The 26,356-nt window shown below is 37.7% G+C and overlaps 1 protein-coding gene across 1 annotated transcript in view; it reads left to right on the top strand.

The window, feature by feature from the left end:
* Positions 1–26,356, top strand: part of ESR2 (estrogen receptor 2) — a 69,952-nt gene that overhangs the window by 4,440 nt on the left and 39,156 nt on the right. Inside the window, exons 2-3 of the mRNA XM_036736413.1 lie at positions 3,476–3,651; positions 10,906–11,022. Of these exons, the coding sequence (XP_036592308.1) occupies positions 3,476–3,651; positions 10,906–11,022 (293 nt within the window). The remainder of the gene's footprint in view (positions 1–3,475; positions 3,652–10,905; positions 11,023–26,356) is intronic.

Here is a 26,356-nt window from a genome sequence, read left to right as displayed (position 1 = left end):
AGGCAAGTCACTTAACCCTGTTGGCTTCAGTTGACTCATCTGTAAAGTGAGTTGGAGAAGGAAATAGCAAACCATTTATTTCAGTATCTTTGCTAGGAAAACCCCAAATGAGGTCACAAAGAAGCAGACGTGACTGAACAACAACTTCTTTTGAGAAATCCTTGTTCTTATCTTTTTACCACTTAACTCTTGGTGAATGGCTTATATTCTTATATATTTGTGCTAGTTTCCTATGGAGTTTGTATAGCATCCTTTCTGGGATACTCCCCCAACTTACACTAGCAGGTTACATCCCCAGGGTGTGTCTGCTACTTTGGGTTCTAGGAGTAATGCTATGGTACTCCTAAACTGATAGCACATAAGCCCCTACCAAGATCTTTCTCATTAACAGCCAGTAGGCAAAAGTAGCTCATAGCAAAGATAATTCTTTTGATGGCATGGTAAGGACAATAGCTACAAAATATTCTTCCCCTAAACTTGCGACAGATTCTTCTATACATACACTATATACACACAAATAGAAATGTCTGTGACCTGAGGAGGTACAAGGGTCCCATATATCCCTAAAATATTCAAAGCAGCACTATTTAAGGTGGCAAAGAATTGAAAACAAATTAGATGCCTGTCAATTGAAGAATAGTTAAACAAATTATGGTATATTAATGTGATGGAATTTTACTACACTATAAAAAAAGATCAACATGAAGATCCAGAAAAGCTTGGGAATATTTAGATGAACTGATAACAGAGTGAGGTAAGGAGAAGCAGGAAAACATCCCTTACAATGCTACCATGATTTTTTTCACCATATAAAGATATATTTAAAATAAAGTCAAGGAAGAAAAATTGGATAGAAACAGAGATATCTAATTTGCCTGAGGAGAAAAGATACAAAAATCACAAAATTACAAGTCATTCATGAGTGTGGTCTTGCTTCCCTCCCTTAGGCTCCTGGAGATGATTTGTGTGGCCTGGGCCTGTCCCAAAAAGCTGAAGGCAGGATGGAAGTCTTCATTTCTTCCTTCCATTTTATCTTGAAGTTAGAATCCCAGGTTAAGGCAGAGGAGCTGGCAGTAAAGGGTCAGGCTCCTGAGAAAATGAAGGACCCTAAGAACAATTTTAATGAAAGAATGACAACAAAAAGAAATGGAATACTGTCATTATAATGATCAAGCTTGTTCCTGCAGAACAAGTAGGTCTATAGGTATGGCACATAATACATACTGCCAGACCTGTGTTGATGTGTCATTTAGTTGTGCCAAACTGCTGTTTTCCCTTCTCTTTAATATATATGATCTATGTAGGTATATCCAAAGCTATAGAACTATATCACATCTATATGTATAGATATAGCTGTATATCTCTTTCTATAGTCATATAGAGACATATGGCTGTTGATATGTATGTATATGAATGTATATATTTATTAATACAAATTTGGCTGCTGAGGAGGGCAGAGGAGAATAACATATAGAAATGGAGGTGATATAAAACTAAAAGTCATCAATAAAAATTATTAAGACAAAATAAAGTGAAAGTTTCTACTATCTTTGGTAAATTCACTTTGGAACATTTAGGGTAAGACAGAAGATAAGGTTGTGTCCCTTCATCATTAGTGGAGAAAATACCCACATCATTGGGTCCTCTTCAAGCACTGCAGTCCACTGAAGCATTTTGCTATGGATGCCACTATCACATTCCAGAGCCATCCTTTTAAGTATGGGGGGGGGCGAAGAATTCTAACTATTTTTGCTATTGTGGGCTTTGAAATTTGTCATATTCAAATATGAGAGATTGGAAACAGCCTTTTCATTCTCCATTTTCGGGATTTCATGTCTATCTTTTTATTATATTTTTATTTTAGTAGCATATTTTAGTTATATTCATTTTTATTGATATATTTTAATATCATCTATATCACCTACTATATTCCTCTCATTCTTTCCCAGAGGTCAATCCCTTATCAAGAAAAGGAAACAAATTCTGCAAAGCTAAACAATATATTTTTATAGTGGCTCATTTCTGTAATGAAGCAAGGAGATTCACTTGAATTTTTAATGATTTTTTTTCTTTTAACATTTACAGATGCATCTATTCTATGCTTTAGCTGAAAAAAAAGTAACATTGAAAGGATAATGCTTGAAGTTCAGATTCTTTGGAATGTACTATATTGAGATTTAGAGAATAGAATGTGGACCCATTGCTTCTTTACGTCTTTTTCATTAAACACCTTTGACTACTACCTTTCCAAATTATTAACTGCCATTTGTATGTGATGCACTATACTGGAGGTACAAAGATAAAGCAAAAACAAAACAATGTCAGCCCCCATTCTTATGGACCTTATATTTTACATACATAATAAAATAAGTAAATTTATATAGTTTTTTGAGGTTTACCAAATGCTTTCCTCACAATGATTCTATGACTTTATCAGTGCAAGTATTGTTATCAGCAGTGTGCTGGGTAAGTGTTTAACAACTGGCTCTCCAAACCAAAAAATGCATATTAACTCAATTTCAATCTGCATTATTATCATATTTTCCATCACTTTTTTAAGCCCAAACAATCAACAAAACAATAAATCAAGCCCTTATTTGTAGGATTTGGTAATTTCTGAGATGTAAATGCTCACACTGAAAACTTAAAGGTTGGTTATCATGAGCCAGTTTGAGCTGGCTCCAGCACACCCACAGTATCCTCATTTTATAGGTGAGCAAACTGAGGCTTAGAGAGATTTGAACATGTTCACACAGCTAAAAAGTGTCAAAACTGGGATTTGAACCCTGGTCTTCTGATTGCAAGTCTAGGTCTGTTTTCAGTACACCAGGCTGTCTATAATTTTGTCAAAACTAGGATTTGAACCCTGGTCTTCGATTGCAAATCTAAGTCTGTTTTCAGTACACCAGGCTGTCTATAATTTCAGTCTCCTGAGGTTATTACTATTTTAAGCCTTCTCTGCAGTTATGGAATGAAAGGCTTTGTCTCCATTAAAGTAATTCTATAGGTCTGATAAGATGTATTGCAAGGTGTGTAAAAGATTTTTTGCTCCCCTTGAAATCATTGTAGTAAAATAGCTTCCTACTCTACCTTGTATAAAACCAGCTCTGAAAATGTGGTGTAGAAGATACTCATCTGGTCTTTATCTATTGCATAGACCACTTTATGAAATGGCACAGTGAAAGCTACAATTAAATGGACTACTAATTCTCTATTTCCACAATATGAATCAGTTGGTATAAACCCATTGGCTTTTGACTGTTCCAAGAGTACATCCATTCTTTCTGTCCACACGTCTCTCAGATTAACTAAAACCTTGCCACAGTCATCACTGGAAAACAGTGATAATGAACCCCAGAGAATAAAGAAAAAGAGTTAAGAAAATTGACAATGTTTTCTTGTTATGTTTGCCTTAACTCTCTTTACAAATAATTTTTCTTTTGTTTTTTCCTAATGATATTTTCTTTGCCACTAGAGAGACAATGAAAAGAAAAGTTAATGGGAACAGTTGTAACAGCCCCATTATCAATAGCCCGGGCTCAAAGAGGGATGCCCACTTCTGTGCTGTCTGCAGTGATTATGCATCTGGTTACCACTATGGTGTGTGGTCATGTGAAGGATGTAAGGCATTCTTTAAAAGGAGCATTCAAGGTAAGAAAGCATCATTAGATATATATTTTGTTGTGTAAGTTTTGTTTAACTTTGTTTTTCCAGAATTTGTTATAAACATTTTGTAGGGGTGGTTTCATAAAATCTTTCATCTAAGTCTTTATGGCATAGAAATGCAAAAGATGGAGTTTACGGGATTTCCTCTCAGGCTGGCCAAAGTTGATATTGTGTTATATAGGGAGACCTCTTTAATGTGAAAGATGAAAAATATTTCTAATTTCCATGCTCATAACTGAGATATGACATTGACAGAGGTTATTTTTCCTAATGGAAAATTTAAATATAATCCACAAAAAGAAAGATTTATTTCAAGTCTCAGCCAAACTCAATTAGGTTCATTTTCTTTGGGAAGCACTGATTTAAGGAAGGAAGGAAAAAAGAATTTATTAAGTGTTGCTTTGTGCCAGGTAACTGTACTAAGCACTGGGCATACAAATATAAGTCTAGAGAAAGATATTCTTTGCCCTCAAGGAACCTCCATTCTAACATGGGAAAACAACACACAAGATGGAGTTGAAAAGGGCGAGTCAGTGGAGAAGAATATAACTGGGACAAGGGTATTATTTTAACATATCAAGAACATGCAACATCATGAATAGGGCCATCTGACTTCTTCACAAAATGGGCCTCCTGGACGAACTCAAAAATGGGAGGGGGTGCGATGAGCAGAGTAGAGGAATATTTCAGAGTGAGCAGGTTACAGAAGTGATAGGATGTTCCTGAGTGAAGAGGTCCCAGCCACTAAGTGAAATTCCAGAATAAAAAAACAGAGGAATCAGGAGTGAGGCCAGGAGGACCTGATAACATGGCATGATTCTCCTTGAGACATTTTTTAAAATAATTAACAAGGATCTTAATGGAATAGTGATGGGAAATACTAATTTTCTGGAGATGAAGTCAGTCTTTCAAGCAAAAAGGGTAGTATTCAGTGCCTTAAGAGGAAAATATTTAGCCATGAAGTATGGTTAGCATTGGGGTAGGCATTTGTTTTTGCCCCATTTTGTAGGCTACCCTTTACTATTTCTTCCATTACTATCTTTACTTCCATCTCACCTTTCTGATTGTTTTTGAGAGACAATTTTTTCTTTTCCTCAAAATCCAAAGGTACCCTTTCTATCATTTTTGTTTCAAATTTAAACAATGTATAGTTGTTTTAAATCTTACTGCCAGTCATCTCTTATTATCATCTATCCCTTTTTCTCCCGTACCTACTCTAAGTGATAGTTCACATTTACATAGGGTGTCTCAAAAGTTGTAGTGCTATTTTAAACAACTTAAAACTGCATTAAGATTTTTGGCAAATGGTTGCAAACCCCTTTATATAAGTCCTCAGTCCTATAAGGTAGGTAAAAATAGTATATCTCCACAGTACAGATGAGGAACCTGAACCTTTTAGAAGTAAATCGGTCAAGTCTGCACTGCTACTAAATGGTGAAGCTTGGACTAGAATTCAGGTATTTTGATCCAATCTGGTATTCTTTCCATTATATTATAAAGCTTTTTTTCCCATGTGCTCCTTCAATGAAGGAACAATTGTGAAGTAGATAGTTTGTCTTCAGTCCCTTCTCATCTTATGGTTGGCCCTTTTCTTACTCTAGTACCTAACTTCTACCTAGCATTTTCTATTACCCAAAAATTGCCTATCATATTTTCCCTGAGAATTTTTAATTTCTCAGTGCTTCTTTCTTAACTAGCTGTCAAGGAGCAAATAAATCTGAAACTAATTCCTCCTCTAAGGTACGAATGATTGGTGACCAAAGTATCAAATCCTCATTTTAAAAGAGAATATGTTTTGCCCAAGAAAATAATACCTTAATGGAATGTCAGCTACGTAAAGTATTCCTATCTCAGGTTCTCCATGATATTGTCATAACTTGTAGGTGACCAATTCTAATCTGCCTATGCTTTAAGCTATCTTTATCCCCTTTTAATTCTCCTGCATCTTTGCCTTCAGTTACATTATAGCATCTTTCTGTTTCCTGTCTGCCTTCTGTTTTCTCTTCCCTCTGCTCATTCAGAGTTCTTTGTAAAATCCCACTCCTACTGATGATGAAGTGTGCCTCTTGACAGAAAGGTGGTAGACCAGACACCTAGAATGAAGCATGTGTTTCCAGATTAGTATTTTATTTTGCTTAACTCGTTTTATTTGTTACAAGAGAAAGTTCTCTTGAGTCTGTTTAGGAAGTCCTTGGGATTTGAGAGTTATGTAATGAAACACCAGTAATGCATAAAAATAAAATTCCCTCTCCTCTTTTGCTATTACCCCACTACTGTAGTGGCCAAGGCTGTTAACAGCTCGTGTCTGCTAACTCACACCCCTACACTGATTGAATTGGATCCAAGAAATAGTGTCCAGGCAACAGAAGAGGTTACTACTACCAAACTAATATTTTCATTCAAAGATCAGTTAGCATCTAGTTGAGCATGAAGTAGGTATCTAGGAAAGACAGAAGTAGAATGAAGAGGGAGGGATAGAAAATAAAAACGGTGTGAGATGCATTCATTCCTTTTCTCTTTTCCCTTCTTTCTCTGCCTTCCAGTAAAGTCAGAGAAAGATGACTCAGAAGACTGATAATCAGAAAGTATACATATCATTATAACAAAAACTTGGCAGAGAAAAGGAGGGAATTAGATTTTTAAGTTAACTAAATCTTCACATTATTTTTTAAAAGAACTATTCCTTCAAAATGTGCATTTCTATTATAAAAACATGCCTAATGTAGTTTTAGTAATCTTTCAGTTACAGTAATAAAGAGTACTGTAACTTTATCACGTGTTCTTTCTGGATACTGGAGTATTTGGCTTTGTTCCAGAAGTAAAGTCATGATGTTTATTGTGTGAGCTACTTTATAACTCTATTTCTCTGAATGCTTCGTGTTATTTTGCTTTCTAATCATTTTTAAATGAATTTTTTTGTAGGGATTATCATTGTAGAATCTTTTTCTTTTATTAACTAGTGAGGTTAATCTGAAGGTTTTGCAGAATTCAGGAAGATGCTTAAAAAGCCTTCAACTGCTCTAGAGAAGACAGTAGAATTATGCCTAAATTTCAAAGAGAAATAGCAGGCTTTTTGGTTATAATCATTTTCAGAAACTAAAATATATGGGTCGTCCTTCATTCTGAAAGAGGACCAAAATGATATCACCACGTTGGAGTCAAGGTACAGTGTGTCCAACTGTGGCTGATCATACCAATATGAACTCAGAAGGCTCTACCCTAGGTGGGACACAAACAGTCCATATGAATATCTGGAGTGGAGATGTCTCTACATTTGCACAGCTCATGTTTCTTTTGAGCTACTGCAATTCTGCTTTGCTCCTAGAGCACAGTGCCTTCTTTGATGCAGGCGCACCATCCTGAGTGGTTCTGTACCAGTGTCTCCCATGTCTCACAATTGATTCCAAAGTTCTTCAGAGAGACCTTGAGAGTGTCCTCATATTGCTTCTTCTGACCTCCATGTGAGTGCTTCCCTTGTGTGAGTTTTCTGTAAAATGATCTTTTAGACAAATGTACTTTTGGCACTCAATGTGGCCAGCCCATCAGAGTTGAGCTTTCTATGGCAGAGTTTGGATGCTAGCTAAAATATTATAAAGGAAGACAAAAGCTATGGTAGGATAATTACCTTCCCTGTTTTGGTTTTTGTTTTGTTTTTTAAGAGGACTCCAAAGCACCAATTTTTTTACCTGGTAGGACCAGGCAAAGGTAATGAAAACCTTCTATGTCTAAAGTGATTTTGATTTTTTGTCAAAGTACATTTGAAGAAGGGTGCTCATCACTGCTATAATTCAATTCAATCACTTAATTAGTGCCCTCTTTGTGCAAGGCCTCTTGCCTTGGGCCTATCCCTGCCCTTGCTGAATTTATGTTTTATTATTTATATACCCAGATAAGTACAAAAAAAGACAGGGAGTGAAGAAGGCAAGGAGAAGTCTGAGGAAGTGTTCTGGGTTTAACTTCCTCATGCATGAAGAGAACATGTGGGTGATAGCCCTATCGAAATTTCCTCATTTTAGAAAAGTGAATTTTTCTACCTTCTTTAGAAATCAGAACTATGCTGAAGTATACTTTCTCCTTCTCTCTGGAAAAATGTTTATTCCAATATCACAAATTCACATTTTAAAAAAAAAATCATTCAATGATAACCTAATTCTATAGGATGTATTATCTAAATTTTGCATGTTTTTGTGCTTGTTGTGAAAATCACTCACAAATCACTTTCGTGAATCAGTGGTTACTTGGGGAGTGTAAAATTAAATTAATTTAATTCAGTTCTTAATTAACTCATCTTTTTTCCTAGAAGTGGTGTGGCCATGACTATTTGTCCTTGAAAATCTTTTGAGTATCTTTCCTCTGCCTTCAGAAATTGCTATTGTCTACCAGAATGAAGTAGCAGTTTTGCTTTTAGGCTCTGATTTAGAAACTCCCATTCATCACACTTTGCCCACACATCCAAAAACCCACCTGTAAAAAAGTCTAGTCCAGCAGCCTACCTTGAACTTCCTTGGGTGACCTTTGTTCTAAAATTGAACTCCTAAGGTAGCATTTCCCAAACTATTAAGTCCACAGAATGCTTTAACGCCTTATTAAGTCATACTAATAGTCAAGATTTACGTAGCACTTTAAGCTTTACAAAGTACTTTAAAATAATACCGTGTTTTATCCTCACAATAACTCTGGGAGGCAGATGCCTCACATAGCGGACAAAGGTCTGAGGCCACGTTTAAACTCCGGTCTTCCTGAATATACGTCCAGTGCTTTATCCATTGTCCCATCTAGCTCCCTCTAAATAGATCTCTGGAACCCTTAAATGCTTTTATGGGGTAGGTCAAGTTATGAAAAATCCTTTAACAAAATGGGACAAGCAAACATTGGAGCAAAATATAGGGTGTCCCAAAAGTCTTAGGGGACCAGTTTTATAATCTCAAAAGCTTTAATAATATCTAATAGATTTTGGAGATAGCTATATAAGAAAGCAGTATATGATAGTAGGAAGAAGATTGGCCTTGAAGTGAGAAGACTTGAATTTATATCCTGCCTCTCCCTCACAATGACTATGCAATTTGGAGCAAGTAATTTTGCCCTTATGTACCTCAGTTTCCTCACCTGTAGAATGAGGGTTTTGGACTCGATGATCTCCAGTGTCTCTTCCAGCTCTAACATTCTATATGTCTGGAGTGAGCATTATATGGGAAAACATGGCACATGAAATGTTTTACAGGCATAAAATTTAATATTTTCAAGGAAGAATAAATTGATACAATCAAAATTTCCCCGTAGAACCTCTGGTTATATGAGTGGGAACACAATGAGGAAAATGGTAATCAAAGGAATGACTGAAATTTCCTTTATTCTGAGAAATCAAGGCAACAAGCATTTATTAAGTGCCTACTATGTGCACTACATTGTTTAGCACTTAGGATACAAAAGAAGGCTAAAAACAGCCCCAGCCTTCAAGAGGCTTACCATCTAATGGGGAAGAAGGAACCCACTTATCTGCTCCAGCAGTACTGCTTTTGGACATCTCAAATTGAATAAGTTATCATGTCCAAAACTGAATTCGTTATCTTTCCCCCAAACTCTCCCATTTTCTTAGGTTTCTTACTATTGTTGAAGATATCAGCATCTTCCCAGTCATTCAGGCTTGTAACCCAGGTGTCATCCATGACGGTACACTCTTTCTCCTTCCTCATATCCAGTCTTGCAAAGGACTGTTGATTTAATCTTTGGATCATCTCTCACATATGAATGCTCCTCTCTGCTGACACTGCCACCATCCTGGCGCAGGTCTTTATCAGCTCATGCCTGGACTATTGCAATAACTGGCTGGTTGGTTCCCTGATACAGGTCTCTCCCCATTCCAATTCATCCTCCACTCAGCTGTCAAAGTGATCTTCCTAAAGTGCAGGTCTGATCATGTCACCCCTCTATTCAATGAACTCCAGTGGCTCCCTATCATCTCCAGGATCAAATATAAAATCCTCTGTTTGGCATTCAAAGCCCTTCGTGACCTGGCCTCTCCCTACATTACCAGTCTTCTTAAACCTTATTCACTACCGTCTAACTCCTCATATACTCTGTGATCCACTGACACTGGCCTCTGCTGTCTCTCTCACAAGATATTCTGGGCATTTTGAATAACTATATCCTATGCCTGGAATGTTCTCCTTGTCTTCTCCTGGACTCTTTCAAGTCCCCGCTAAAATCCTACATTCTACAGGAAGTCTTTGCCCATCTGCATTAATTCTAGTACCTTCCCTGTTGATTATTTCTAGTTTATCATGTATACGACTTGTTTGTACATAGTTTTTTGTATGTTGTCTTCCCCATTAGAGCTCTTTGAGACCAGGGACAACTGTCTTTTGCCTTTCTTTGTATCCTCAGTCTTAGAACAGTGCCTGGCATACTGTAGGTGCTGAATGAATGCTTATTGACTCACTGACTCATAGAAACAATGTTATAAAAAGTAATTAGGTGTAGTTGAAATAGTCCCATTAATATTCCACTTAACAGACAGACATGTGAGGTTGGCTAGGCTTCTGTGGGCTGACCTTGAAACCTAATTACCATTTATTATATTGTTGCCATGGGGAAATAGATTCAGAATTCAAAACATGGATCATGAAAAAGTTAGGGACTCTTCCAGCAGAAGCAGTTTATTGACAAAACACAACAAATTTTCCATTTTGAGGCATCCGGTTTCTTGTCTTAATTTTCATTAAGATTGCAAATTACTTGGCCTTTTTTGTTTGCCCCTTACCTGAATGCTGTGGGCTTTGACACACACACACACACACACACACACACACACACACACACACACACACACACAATTTTATATTGAGAATGCAGGGAAGAAAGTGGAGAAAGATAGATAAGGATGTAAGTATACAGTCTGTTTGCGTGGCTATCTCAGTTTAGTTCCATGTATGAATACATTCAAGAGAGATTTCTAAGAATGCAGAGTCAGAGAATAGGGCAATCTAAGTCAGTTTACTCACAGCCAAGAACATTGGAATATTCTAAATGTCCTTGATCTTTAAACCTACATGTTTTTCTTTGATTTCAATGATACCTGATGGTTTTTCCTTCATGCTAGAAGCTTTTGGTCTTTTACCTGGTAGGAAGAGAGAGCAAAGCATTTCAGCTATTCTGTGTTACCAGTGTTGTTCACCAGAAGGTACATAAACAAAATACTGTAACCATAAACTTCTTTTTTTCTGATTTTTTGAAAAATAGGACATAATGATTATATTTGTCCAGCTACAAATCAGTGCACAATTGATAAGAATCGACGCAAAAGTTGCCAGGCTTGTAGACTTCGGAAATGTTACGAAGTTGGAATGATGAAATGTGGTAAGCTTATTTCCATGTTTATTGTATCTTACTCACCCAAGGTCTTTTTATTAACTGTATTATTTTATACTATATTATATATAATATACATATAATAATATAAATAATATATAACTATATTGGTTGATATTGTCTAATATAATTTTACATTATATGAATATATAGTTATATTGCCTAATATAATTATATATTACATGATATATAATTATATTACATAATATAATTATATATTCATGGTGAACATAAATTGCCTAATATAATTATATGTTATGTACAAATATATAATTAAATAACCATATCATTTATTATTTTTTATATTGTAGGTAACCAAATTTAACTTTAATGAAACTAAAAGTTTATCAAATAATGAATTCAATGAAAATGAACTAGTTTGCTCTATTCTGTTCACCCAAAGTCTTATGATATTAACTTTAGATAACTGAATTCAACTTGTAGTGAAACTAAAAGTTTATCAACTAGAAAGTGCAATGCGAATGGACCGCTGGTGATGGAGAGAGGAGAAAAGGAAGCTAGGCTACATTGGTTGTTATGAATCCAGAAGGGTTTTGATGAGCTAGTCCATGATTTGACAGGATTTTGGCCAAGCCCAAGACGGCAGAGGCAGAGAGCACTGTGGATGATTTCTATGACACTTTAAAAATCTTTCGATGTGACTGTGATGAAAGGATGCCTTGCCTGTTAATCAAGGACTTGGAGTTTGTCCTTGAGAGTGAATTTCCTTTCCTTTCCTTCTCACTCCTCACCTCCCCATCCCCTCACATCTGTCCTGCATGTTGCTGTTGTTACGTTATTTAGTCATATCCAACTCTTCGTGACCTTGTGGACCATACTGCCCGTGGAGTTTTCTTGGCAAAGTTATTAGAGCGGTTTGCCATTTCCTTCCCTAGTAGATTAAGACAAACAGAAGTTAAGTGACTTGCCCACAGTCACACAGCTAATAAGTGTCTGAGGCTGGGTTAGTCATGCACATTCAGTGAAACGTTCGTTATTTATTATTGCAAAGCGCTGGCTAAATAGTGAGGATACAGAGGCAAAACCAAAAATACCTGCTCTCTGGGAGATTACGATCTATTGGCCAGTGAGGATAGAGGGAAGATATTATACATATATAGTATGTGTGTATACACACATACACATACATACGTATGTGTGTGCATATGTGTATTGTGTATATATTTATATTTTTATATATACACATATACTTGTGTACATATGTATTCATATGTGTATGTATATATACACACACATACACACAAATGTGTATCAGATAAGGTAATTTAAGGAAGAAAACCTGCACTAAATTGATAGACATAGGGAACTTCACAGAACAAGTGGTAGAAATGAGGTGAAGGCATATTCCAGGCATGGGGAACAATTTGTGCAAATGTGTAGAGGCAGGAGATGAGATATTTAGTTCTGGGACTAGATGGTGGTCCCTTTTCACTGGAACAGACTTTGTGAATTATCATTATGATGGACATTTATATAGGACTTTGAAGTTTTAAGGTACTTCATGTTCATTCTCAACAACCCTCTGGGGTTATTATTCCAGTTTTACAAATGGGGGAACTGAGGCTCAGCCAGTTATCTAGCATTTATTAAGCACCTACTATGTGCCAGGCACTGTACTTAGCACTGAGGATACAAAGAAAAGCAAAAGACAGCCCCTGCTTTCAGAGAGCTCACAATCTACTGGAGAAGAACACATATAAATAAGTACACAAGATATTTTTGTTCAGTCATTTTCAGTCGTGTCTGAATTCTTTGTGACCCCATTTGGGTCTTCCTGACCAGGGCCCAGCACTCTATTCATTGCACCACCTAGCTGTTCAAACATGATACAAATAGGATAAACTGGAGATAATCACAGAGGGAAGGCCCCAGGATTAAGGAGGATGGAGAAAGACTTGTTGAAGAAGGTGAGTTTTCAGCTGAGAATTGGAGGAAATCAGGGAATCTGGGACATAAAGACAAGGAGGGCAAGAACTCCAGGAAAGGAAAATGCTTGGAGTCTGGAGACTGAGCATTGAGAGCACGTGGGGATAAACGAGGTGTAAGAAGACTGGAAAGGTGCCAAGTTCTGGAGGACTTTCTAAATCAAACAGCAGATTTTTATGATTGATCTTGGTGGTTAGAGGGTGACATGGTCAGACTTGCACTTTAGGAAGATTAATGTGATAGCTGAGTGCAGAATGGACTGGAATGGGGAGAGATTTGGAGCAGGGAGGATTAACCAGCAGGCTATAGCACCAACATGGACTAATAGTCCAGGCATGAGGTGATAATAAATGTTAAGTGACTTGCCTATGGTCCCGTAGAGTATGTTGGAGGAAGAAATCGAACCCAAGTCTTCCTGACTCCAAATCCATTCTGGAAAGGTAAGTCAGAGTAAGATAGTGGAAGCCTTTAAATGCAGACTAAAGAGTTTTGTATTTTATCTTGTATCAGTGGGATGTTTTCAAGAGGGAGAATGACATCATCAGATCTTTAATGTGATAAGGTTATTTTGGCTGAGGTGTGGAAGATGAGGGAAGCAAGGAGATCAATGGGGAAGCTTGTAGAGTTGTCTGGTGTCATTTAGTCAATAGGCATTTATTGAGTACCTACTATATGCCAGGTACTCTGCTAAGTGCTGGGAATATAAAAAGAAGCAAATGACAGTCCCTGTCCTCAAGGAGTTCACAAGTAAGTGATGGTGAGGGCCTGATCTAGGATGGGAGCTGTGTGAGGGAAGAGGAGAAGGATGTGAGCATCATCATGGAGATAGAATTGACAAGACCTGGAGATTGGCTGGGTATGGCCAGTGAGTTAGAGGTAAGAATCAATAATCACTTTAACTTACACACGTAGGTGACTGGAAGGATGGGATGGTACCCTAAGAGGGAAAAACAATCAATTTGATTTCAGACATGCTGATTGATCTTCAGGTGGAGATGACATGGGAAAACCAGAGTTCAAAAAAGAGAATCTGAACTCATGGAAGAATGTCACCAGGGTAGAAAGTGAGTAAGGACAGCTAGAGTGCTTGGCCTGGAGTCAGGAAGACTCATCTTCCTGAGTTCAACTCCAGCCTCAGGCACTTACTAGGTGTGTGACCCTAGGCAAGTCACTTAATTCTGTGTGCCTCAGTTTTTTTATCTGCAAAATGATCTGGAGATGGAAATGGCAAACCACTCCAGTCTCTTTGCCAAGAAAAACCCAAATGGGGTCACAAAGAATCAAACAGGACTGAAATGACTGAGCGTCAACAAAAGAAAGTGAATAAAAGGGGCCAAATGGAGTAGGAACTGAGAAGAGGCTGTTTGATTTAGCAGATAAGACATCACCAGTATTGTCTGAAATATACAATGAGAGTGATACAAAAATCAAAACCTGAGCCAGGCATCATGGTTCACACCAGTTATCCTTGCTACTGGGGAAACTCGAACCAACTTAAATGTCCAACAAAAAGGGGAATAGGTAACTAAACTCTGGTGCTCAAATGAAATGAAGTACTGTTGTTTAAGGCAAAAAAGTGCAAAGAATATATACAAAGTAATTGTCTCATATGATCTCCCAACCATTCTCTAAGGTAGGTTCCACCGTAACTAGATTCTTTCCTTATTTTGATGCACCTTCTCTTTTGTTAGAAGTGAGTGTCCTACAGAAGAAGACCTTTTGATTTCTAGCATAATAGAAAAACATTGCATTTTATTTTATTCACAGAATTGGAGCTCTAAAATGAGGTGACTGGACATTAATCTCTCATGCCTGTCATAGCTCAAATTATCTAATCATGGCAACTCACACTTATTTATTACATCTTCATTGTTTGAAAAGTCCTTTATATAACTTATCTCATTTTGTTCTCATAACAACCCCCTGAAATAGGTGCCATAGGTATTATCTTTTACAGATTGGGAAACTGAGATTTAGGGAAATTAAGTGATTGACCTAGGGTTATATAGCTAATAAGCTCGAGAGGTTGGGTTTAAATCCACGTCTTCTTGACTCCAAGACCACAAGTCATCCAATATGAACTCCCTTAGTTTCCTTTCTTTCAACTTCAGAATCTCTTCTTATCTTCTTGCCCTCGTCCCTGAACAAGGATCCCTCCTCCCTGCCAAGGCTAACCCTTGCACATGTGCCTTTGATCATATATTTTCCAGTCTACTGCATGGCCTTGTTAACAGTAATCATCCTTCCTCGTCTTGCATCTTCAATTTTTTTTTGGTTCTCCACTGATTCCTTTCTCTGTCTATAAACATTCTCAGGTCTCCCTTATCATTAAAAAAAAAAAGCAAACACGTAAAAATCTTTTCTAGGGTCTGCTATCCCCTCAAGCTCCTAGGCTATTTCTTTGTTTTCCCTTCAAAGCCAGCTATCAAATTAATCTTCCTAAAGTACAACCTAGCCTACTCATGGTTTTCTGGCTTCTAGTCTCCTCCCTCTCCAATATATCGTCCACACAGCTGCCAAAATAAGATTGCCTAAAGTACTGCAATCCTGAGGCACCAGTTTTACTGTATTTCTTCCTTCTCTTCTTCTCCCTCCTTACATCTTTCCTAATGTATACCTCTAGGATAAAATACAAATGATTCAGTCTGGCACTTAGAGCTCTTTGCAACTAGCTCCAGACTATTTTTTCAGTCTCATTTCACATTTCTCTCTTTTACACACTCTACCTTCTAAACAGATTGACCCACTAAATCTTCCCTAAACTCTGGCCATTCCAGTGGGACCTGGAGTCTGGAAGCGCTAAGCTCTAATCCAGCGTCAGACACTTACCAGCAGTGGGATCCTCTGCGAGGCACTTAACCTCTGTCTGCCTCAGTTTTCTTCATCTATAAAATGATGATAATAATAACACCAAATTCTCAGGACTGTTTTGAGGATAAAATATTGGTAAAGCTCTTTGAAAACCTTAAAATACTATGTAAATGCTAGATTTTTAAAAATTATCTTCCCTCTCTGAATATAAACATAGACTTATAAGCCCAGAATTCACTGCCTCCTCAGCCCTGATTCTTGGAATTTCTACTTGCTTTCAAGAATCCTGTCAGGCTGCCACCTTAGGCTCTTCCCATTCTTCCAGTTCAGTTTTGAATTCTCCCTCTCTCCTAAAATTACCTTTTATTTACTTAATAATAACTATTATTATTTCTATGGAAAGTGCTTATAGAATGCCTTAAAGTTTGCAAAGCACTTTGATAATAATGATAACAATCATAGTTAGAATTTATATAGCGCTTACTATGCATCAAGCACTGCACTAAGCATTTTACAATTATTATCTCATTTTATCCTTGCAACTCTAGGAGGTAGGTGCTATTATGACACCCATTTTACAAATGAGGAAACTGTGGCAGACCAAGGTTAAGTGACTTGCCCAGGGTCACACAGTAAGTGTCTGAGGCCATTTCTGTGTTCTTGTTGTATGTTAGTTACCCCCTAATTTCCTGGAATATAAACTCCTAGAAGGCCCTGGATGTCTCTGTTTCCCTCTCCTCTCTCCAGTGCCTTGTACATAGTAGACATTTAATAAACATTTGAATCAAAAGGGGATTTGAATATCAAGACCTTTACTTTCTAACATTGTGATGTTGTGTAGAAGTAATAGAGGTCGTTATTGCAGGAAATGGGTTAAACAAAAGCCTATTGTCTGGGATAGTCGTATTGCTGAGAAGAGCTGTCATTCACACTTGATCATCATTCAATGTTGTTACAATGTACACTGCTTTCCTGGTTCTCTTATTTCGCTTTGTATCAGTTCATGTAAGTCTTTCCAGGTTTTTCTGAAAGCATCTTGTTCATCATTTCTTATAGCACAACAATATTCCATCACAGTCATATAACACAACTTGTTCACCTATTCCCCAATTGATGGGCCTACCCTCAATTTCCAACTCTTTGCCACAACAAAAAGAACCAGCATATCATTTTTTATGGTTTTCACTTCTTTGACTTTCTTTACCTTGCTTCTTCTATGTAATTCCTTGTTTGTCAAGTATTGCAGCCTTTTTGTGGCCACTATCCACCTCTCTGTTAACCTCTGGATGGTCTTGAACTTCAGTTCCTCAAAGACTGCTGTGTTCTACAACTTGCAACTATACACTTTTCACCTTCTTCGATACTATCAAAATTATATTGTGGCCAATATAGATCTCTGAATATTTTTGCAACTGTTTTTTCTCAACTTTTTTTTTTGGGTGCCATTTCTACTTCCTCAAGAAGTATGTCCAGGACTGTGATGTTAGAGTCTAAAATAGTGGCTCTACTTTCCTTGATAGTGAAAATAGTTTGGAATAAAAATCTTTACAGAACTATTCCATTTTTCAAAGCTCCTGGAATAGCTCTGCTTAGCTCATTCTCTTACTAAGCTTTATTTTTTTAGTTAAAAAAATTATTATGAGGTTGATAAATGCCAACAAATATAAATATTTTCTTACACAAGGAACAAAAAAAGAGGCTCATGTAGTACACTGTTTCAACAATTCGGTTAGCAGCTGCTGTAGGGGGTGTAAAACCAACAACAAACAGCTCACAGAACAGAAAGCCCAGGTCCTTTTGATCTGCTTTGCTAAGGAAAGCAACGTTAAGGGGATAACAATCTTATTTTAATCCAGTATACAAATATCATTCAGTTAGTTCAGGGAAAAAACCAGCACCCTGAACTTCAGAGCAAATACAAACAAATTACAAACATCGACAGATAGACCAAATACAATTCATAGTTACCAACATCTGAGTTCAGCCCGGGAGCTCATAACAATGGCTGGCCCAGAGGCATGCGCGCCACTACTGCTGTGGGTCAGAGCTCCCAAAAAGGAAAGCCAACCCCTGGTTTTATATATCTTGTAGAGGGTCAAAGATGAGTCACACATTGGACTCACCCATGTGACCTAAAATCGTCACAAAAGTGTGACTTAAACCCATGTGGTCTAAAAGCCTCTGATGTCACAAACGTGTCGCTCAAACCCATGTAAACTAGGCTTTCCCTTGAGGCAAGGAGGTCATCAAGGACTCCTAATTTAATCAGGGAAATAAAGGCCAAACTCTTCAAGGGCAACTTGGTTGAATTAAATGCTAAGAGCTCATTTTGATTGCCAACACAGACACCTTGAATTTATTACATACAACTCACCAAGCTTTATTTAAGCTTGATTTTCCTCCTGTTTCCTGTCTGAGGTGATAGTACTTAGAGTATCACCTTCCATCATCCTTTTTTGTAAGATTTTACAAAGGAAATTTCATTTTCAATTGGTGTTGCCCTTGGCTGCCATGTCTTTCCACTCATAGAGGAAATCAAAGTAAGATAATTTTGCTCATTATAGTAATTGATTTGTATTGGTTAAGCTTCTGTATGAAATAGTTCAGTTGATTTTGATGTACCTTCATCTATTTCCCATTTTTAATAATTTGCTTATAAGATCAGATTAGAGTTTTAACTAGACAACCCCTCTTTTTTCTCATTTTTTTGCTCTTCTAGTTTCGTATGAATATTGATCTTGGCTATAACAAGTCAATGATTTCCTGATGCAAAAATGACTTCCGTCTCAGTAAAAAGTTTTTCTGTCTATTAAGAAGGTTGAGCATTCTTTCCTCCTCTCTTAGACAGGACTTTCAGTTCTCTTATTCATTATTTCTGTTGTAGACTTTGTTGATTCCCTTAATGCCAGTGCCTTCCCTCTATTTGTACATAGTTACTGGTTGTCTCTCCCTTTAGATTGAGCTCCTTGAGATCAGGGATTTTTTTTGGTCTTTCCATGTATTCCCAGCACTTAGCATGCTTACTAAGTGTTATAATAGATCATATGTTTATTAAATATATATTTACAAATATATAAATTATATTAAATTTGATGTTATATTAAATAAGCACATGCTGATTGAATACTTGTTGACTGATTGTGGAAAAGTACCTTATTTCTTCCCAACCTTTTCTGTCACACTAGATTTTAAAACTTTTGAAAGCAGATCATGCATCTTACTCCTATTTGTATCTCTTGCTGTGTTTAGCACAGTATCAGGGTCAGATTAGATATTCTATAAATATTTGTTGAATTGAATTATATCACATTTACTTCTAGTAGGAAATTCATTTGTACCCCATATACATTCTTCAAAGGAGAATTAAATGATCAGAAATTTGCTATTCTTTCCTTAGCTATACTTACATCGGTACATTTTGCAATGAGAATATAACTGGTCAAGTGCTTACACCACTCTATTAAGTCACTACCAGAAAGATTTGCATTTTAGACTTTAAATCTTGCCAGAAAGTGGCCTAAATTCATTTCAAAGTGCCCCTAAAAGGAAGGTCTCTTATGTTCTAAAGATATTGATTCTATAGTTAGTGGAAGGTAAGAGACACTTTCTGATTTCTTTGTTCATTCATTCAATCATGTATTGTTTACTTATTTAATTATTTATTTGTTTGCTTGTTTAATTATGCTTGGAAGATTATGTTTTAATCCTGGGCCATTGTTTTAAGGTAACATTTCTTTCAAAAATATGCAATGGCAAAACTGAATTTAGACAACAGACAAATGGTGGTTAGAGAAACTAGGTCTCTTCTAGATTTTGACCTCATTTTAAGTCAAGAGAATACTTTAAGGGGAAAAAATTCCTTGTAAAATTGGGCCTATGCCTAGTGTTACTCTATCCCAACAACTCACACTGGAGCTACTACCAATGCCAATTACTTTACCATCAAGGATTTTTTTTAATACCAATTGAGAAAATGTACCAATCTAAATTCAGAAAACAAACCTTTGTCCGGCAATCCTTGTGCATATTATCCAAGGTATCAATCTTTTTGTTTACAAATCATAAAGTGAGCCTCGTGTGAGTGTACAGATGATAATCTCATTTTTCCAGGAACAGAGTCATATGGTCATAGAATCCTAGAGTTGAAAAGGACCTCAAAGGCCATCTATTTCACCCTGAGCAAGAACACCTGCAACAAATGGGCATCTATCTTCCACTTAGACTTCTAGCACTGGATACCTTAGAAGGCAGTCCATTCACTTTTGGATTGCTTTAATTGATAGGAAGTTCCTCCATTATATAAAACTGAAATCTGCCTCTCCACCTTCTGTCTGCTGTTCCTAGTTCCACCCCCTGGAAGAGAACTGACAGATGGTCTTTTAGTCAATAAACGTTTATTAAATGCCTAATATGTGCCAGACAATGTGCTAGAACATCATCAACAGAAGGGAGGCACTGGATCTAGAATCAGAGAGATTGAGAAAGGCTTCTTGTAGAATGTAGGATTTTGGCTAGGACTTGAAGGAAGCCAGCTGAGATGATGAGATGAATGGGGATGAGAAGGAAGAAAATTCCAGGAATGAAGGAAAACCAATGAAAATGTCCAGAGTCACTGGAGGCTGAGTCAAGATGACAGAGTAAAGGCTGGGACTTGCCTGAGCTCTCCCCCCAAACCCTCCAAATACCTTTAAAAATTACTCTAAACAAAAATCTAGAGCAGCAGAACCCACAAAAAGACAAAATGAAAGAAATTTCCAGCCCAAGACAACTTGGAAGGTCGGCAGGAAAGGTCTTTTGCACCAGAATGAAAGAGGAGCACAGTCCAGCACAGGTCATGCCAGCGCAGACCCAGCCCCAGCAAACCTGAAGCAGGCCTTGAGGCAACTGAATCAGTGGCAGCAGCGGTGGTTTCCAGACCTCTCAGACCACAGACATCAAAAACAGCTTGGAAGGTTGACAGGAAGGGTCTGTCACACCTGGGTGAGAGTGGAGCACAGTCCAGCACAGGCCATACCAGCACAGCGTGGGCCACAGCAAATGAGAAGCAGAGGCTTTCAGCTCACTGATGGTAAGGAAGTCAAACAACTGGTCAGAAAGAGATTACAGAGGTCTTTTTGTTAGCACTGAGGTAGATCTCTGTTGCTTTGCCCATGCTTAGATCCAGATGACAGTCCTGGGTGACAATCCCCAGGGTGAGGAGGAGCACTAATATAGCAGAGCTTGCAGCCACAGTGGAGGGGTGACCCCCTCCTCACAATTGTAGAGCAGAAAAGAATGCTTGTGGTTGCTCATAGACTAGAGTGCACAGGCCAGGAGAGTAGTAATTACCTCTCCTTAGATCATACCACCTTGAAAGAATTGAAAACTTGCAGGTCCCTACAAGTATTTCTGAAAACAGCTGCACAAAACCCCTGAAGCTTGAGAGAGTGCTCCCACCACCCTGGAAGCAGAGCCCCAATTTAACAAAGAGTTAAAAGTCAAGTAATATGCTAGGAAAGTGAGCAAACAGCAAGGAAAAAACTCAAACTAAAGAAAGTTACTATGGTGAAAAGGAAGATCAAAACACATGCTCAGAAGAAGACAACAAAGTCAAAGCTCTTACATCCAAAGCCTCTGAGAAAAATATGAATTGGTTGCAGGCCATGGAAGAGCTCAAAAAGGATTTTGAAAATCAAGTAAGAGAGGTAGAGGAAAAATTGGGAAGAGAAATGAGAGTGATGAAGAAAATCATGAAAAATGAGTCAACAGCTTGGTAAAGGAGATCCCAAAAATAGTGAAGAAAATAACACCTTAAAAAATAAAGCCAAATGGTAAAAGGGGCCCAAAAAGCCAATGAGGAGAACGCCTTAAAAAGCAGAATTGGCCAAATGGAAAAGGAGGTCCAAAGGCTCACTGAAGAAAACAATTCTTTAAAAATTAGAATGGAGCAAGTGGAAGTCAATGACTTTATGAGAAATCAAGCAATTGTGTGGTCTGTCTTCCATTCTCAAAGTGGACCGTGACATCAGGGAGGTGATGACATGACTTGCAATTGACTTTGATTTGAGTGATGGAGGGCTGGGAAAGGTCACCAGCCTCACTTTCTCCTCCAGAACCATATGGATCCAGTGGCCAGACATTGATCAGGATGACTGGAGATGGCCCAGAATGCAGTGGGAGACCTTTGCCCTTTTAAGCTAAGGTCTTTTCAGGTGCTTGCTTTGAGTTAGGCAATACCCATCCAGTGAATAGGCCTCTTTAAGAAGTGAACCAAGAAATGGCCCCTTTAATAAAAAAAATTAAACTGGGAGGGGAAGACCCTCAGGGTTGCTAGCCAAAAGAAAAACAGTTACTATTTACATCACTCTGAGCCAGGAGGGCCCAAAAAAATAACCTTTAAGTGATGCTTGGGCAGGGGCCTATTGTTATCCAATTACTGAGATCTAGACTGAAGCAATAAAACAAAGCCAAAAGATTGAAAAAATGAAAGACAATGTGAAATATTTCACTGGAAAAACAACTGACCTGGAAAATATATCCAGGAGAGATAATTTTAAAATTATTGGACTACCTGAAAGCCATGATCAAAAAAAGAGCCTAGACATCATCTTTCAAAAAATTATCAAGGAAAACTGCCTTGATATTCTAGAACCAGAGAGTAAAGTAGAAATTGAAAGAATCCACCAATCACCTCCTGAAAGAGATCCCAAAATTAAAACTGCCAGGAATATTATAGCCAAATTCCAGAGTTCCCATGTCAAGGAGGAAATATTGCAAGTAGCCAGAAAGAAACAATTCCAGTATGGTAAAGCCACAGTTAGGATAACACAAGATTTAGCAGCTTCTACTTTAAAGGATAGAAGGGCTTGGAATATGATATTCCAGAGAGCAAAGGAGCTAGGACAACCAAAAATCACATACCCAGCAAAACTGAGTATGATCTATGAGGGGGAAAAATAAACATTCAGTAAGACAGAGGACTTTCAAGCTTTCTTGATGAAAAGACCAGAGCTGGCTTGCAAATACAAGACTCGAGAGAAACAGGAAAAGGTAAACAGGAAAGGGAAATCATGAGGGACTTAATAAGATTACACTGTTTACATTTCTACATGGGAAGATGATATTTATAACTCATAAGACTTTTCTCATAGAAAGAGTATGTGTGTATATATACATACATACATATATATATATATAACTCACAGGTGTGAGTTAAACATGAAGGGATGATATCTAAAAAAATAAAATTAAGGGGTGAGAAAGGAATGTACTACGAGAAAGAGAAAGGGAGAGGTAAGAGATAAATTATCTCACATAAAAGAGGCAAGAAAAAGCTTTTACAGTGGAGGGGAAGAGGGGGGAGGTGAGAGGGAGTGAGTGAACCTTACTCTAATCAGAATTGTCTCAAAAAGGGAATAAGATCATATTGGCAAGGTAATAATCACAATATAGATGATAATTATCAAAATGCCTATGTGGTTCTGTATCACAAAATATGAGACTCTCCATATAGAAGGTAGAAGAAATAAACCATTTATTCAGACACCAGAGAACCAGATCCCAAAACCAATGATCCCAATTCACCACAGCAGTGAAGAATTCAATGCACAGTATCACAGCAGAGAACCACTCCATCCCATGATCTTCTGCCCCCTGCCTTGCTCTGGCCTTGCCACCAATAGTCACAGCACACATCTGCTCTTTCCTTCTGCTCTAACTGCTCTCTCCTCGCTTCTGGTGACACACTTTCTTTTTCTTCTCAGCAAGCTCCTCCCACCACTTGTGACTTAGGTTTCCTGTGACTTAAGTAGGTCATATGGCCTATTAATGGGTGCGAAAGATCTTCAAATCTAAATTGCTATTACACATACATACTCAATTGAGTATAGCAATCTATCTGACCCTACAGGAAAGTGGGAGAAGGGCATAAGAGAAGGGGAGTGGGGTGATAGAGAGGGCAGATTGGGGGAGGGGATAGTCCGAAGCAAAACACTTTTGAGGAGGGGCAATGTGAAAGGAGAGAGAAAATAGAATAAACAGGCAGTGGGTATAGGATGGAGGGAAATACAGTTAGAATAACAACTGTGGAAAAAAAATTTGAAGCAAGTTTCTCTGATAAAGACCTCATTTCTCAAACATGTAGAGAACTAAGTCAAATTTATAAAAATAGGAGCCATTCCCCAGCTGATAAGTGATCAAAAGATATGATCAGTTTTCAGGTGATATATCTATAGCCGTATAAAAAATACTTTAACTCACTATTGATTGGAGAAATGCAAATTAAAACAATTCTGTGGTACTACCTCATACCTATTAGATTGGCTAATAGGACAGAAAATGTAAATGACAAATGTTAGAGGGGATATGGGAAAAATAAGACCTTAATGCACTTTTGGTGGAGTTGTGAACTGATTCAACCATTCTGTAGGGCAATTTGGAACTATGTCCAAAGGGCTATAAAACTGTGCATATCTTTTGAACTAGCAGTACCACGATGAGCTCTGTATCCCAAAAGAGATTTCTTTAAAAAAGGAAAAGGACCTATATGTACAAAAATATTTATAGCAGCTCATTTCTAGAGGCAAAGAATTAGAAATTGAGGGCATGCCCATCAATTGGGGAATGGCTGAATGAGTTGTGGTATGTGATTATGATGGAATACTATTGTACTATAAGAAGTGATGAGCAGGATGGTCTCAGAAAAACCTCGAAAGACTCGCATGGGGTGATGCAAAGTGAAATGTACTGTGTACAGAATAGCAGCAGTATTGTAAGATAATCAGCTGTGAACGACTTAGCTATTCTCAGCAATACAATGATCCAATCAAACTCTGAAGGACTAATGATGAAAAATGCTAGCCATCAGCAGAGAAAGAACTGATAGTGTCTGAGTACAGATTGAAGATAATTCTTTTCATTTTATTTTTCTTGAGATCTGTTTTGTTCTATGTTTCTTTCACAACATGACTGTTATGGACATGTTCTTCATGACTATACACGTATAACCTATATTGAACTGTTTGCCTTCTCAATGAGGGAGTGTGGGGAGGGAGCAAGGAAGAGAATTTGGAACTCCCAGTTTTATAAATGAATGTTAAAAATTGTTTTTACATGTAACTTGGGGAAATTAATTTTTTAAAAAGAAAAAAAAAGAAAATGGCCGGAGTCAGGAGATAGAGTATCCTGTTTGAGGATAAGCTAAGAGGTCAATTCCCTGGATCACAGAGTATGTTACAGAGAATCAGATGTAAGAAGACTGGAAAGGTGGTGGGCTGGAGTGGCAGGGGGCTAGGTTATAAAGGACTTTGCCAAACAGAGGAATTTTTATTTAATATATTATATGATAGGGAACCACTGGAATCTGAGCAGAGGAATACATGCCCAGCTCTATGCTTTAGGTAATTATTTTAGATGATCTGTGGCATACAATAGAAAAATAGATTTGGAGCTGGCCTTAGAGGCCATTGACTCCAATTCCCTCATTTTGCAAGAAGAGGAAACTGAGGCAGAGGAGCCTCTTTTCTGTTCGACTTAATTTTTTGCTTGTATTTCCCTGTGGAAAGCCTATCATGGTCAAAATTTTGAAGGTAAGTAGAGTTGGCATCTCTCTCCTCCTATGTGAACTTTTCTCTACTTACCTCCCCTATCCCAGTTTCCTCTTCCCCGAATTAGAGCTCTTTTCTTTTAGTGACCACTTCCTAGGTATTCCATGCCCATAGGCCAATCTTCTGTGTAAAAATCAAATGAAAAAATTAATTCATCCTAAAATATAAATGACTTGATATATTACCCTTTTTCTGGGACAGTTCACATTTTTTTAAAGAGGCAGTGTCTACTTAAAGGAATGAAGCCCTAATGGTAGGATTTCAGGAATTAGAGCCAGAGGGGGAGATCTACATGGGGCTGGCATATAGAAGGAGGCAATTTTATAATGTTAGGGATGAGAGGTACCTGAGAGATGGTCATCTTATCTAACTCCCTAATTTTATTCAAAACTCAGGCCTTGAAAAGGAAAGTAACTTGTCTAGGGCTGCGTTTCCAGATAGTGTTGGAGCCACTACCCCAACCTAGGGTCCTTGATTTTATGTCTTCCTAACCTGTTTCCTCTGAAGGTGTATAGCATTTAGCCTTGACCACATAATCTAGCACTTTCCTATAGAATAACACCCTCTCACATTTATACAGTGCTTTATACTTTTCAAAATACTCTCTCCATTCTTGTGTTGAGAGTTCCAGGCAGACTAGGGTTTCTCTGAGATTTTGCTCCCAGGATGTTGATATTGGGGACATTTATTTTTCCTGTGGTGACTTTAGGATGGTGTCCTTCAGATCCTGCCCTCTGCTGACCTATGTTGTGAAATCCTCATGTCTTTCTTAGTTGTTGTTTTTGTTGTTTGTCCTTCATTCTCCAAGAGGACCATGACATCAGGGAGGTGATACCATGGGATGCAAGTGAATTGGATTTAAGTGAGGAGAGCTGTGCAAAGTCACCAGCCTCACTTTCTCCTCTGGAGCCATCTGGACCCAGTGGCGAGATATAGATCAGGACAACTGGAGATGGCCCTGGATGCAGCGGGAGAGCTTG

The sequence above is a fragment of the Trichosurus vulpecula genome, chromosome 8 (assembly GCF_011100635.1).
Source record: "Trichosurus vulpecula isolate mTriVul1 chromosome 8, mTriVul1.pri, whole genome shotgun sequence".
In the NCBI taxonomy this organism is placed as follows: Eukaryota; Metazoa; Chordata; class Mammalia; order Diprotodontia; family Phalangeridae; genus Trichosurus; species Trichosurus vulpecula.
This window is presented reverse-complemented; position numbering and strand designations above follow the sequence as displayed.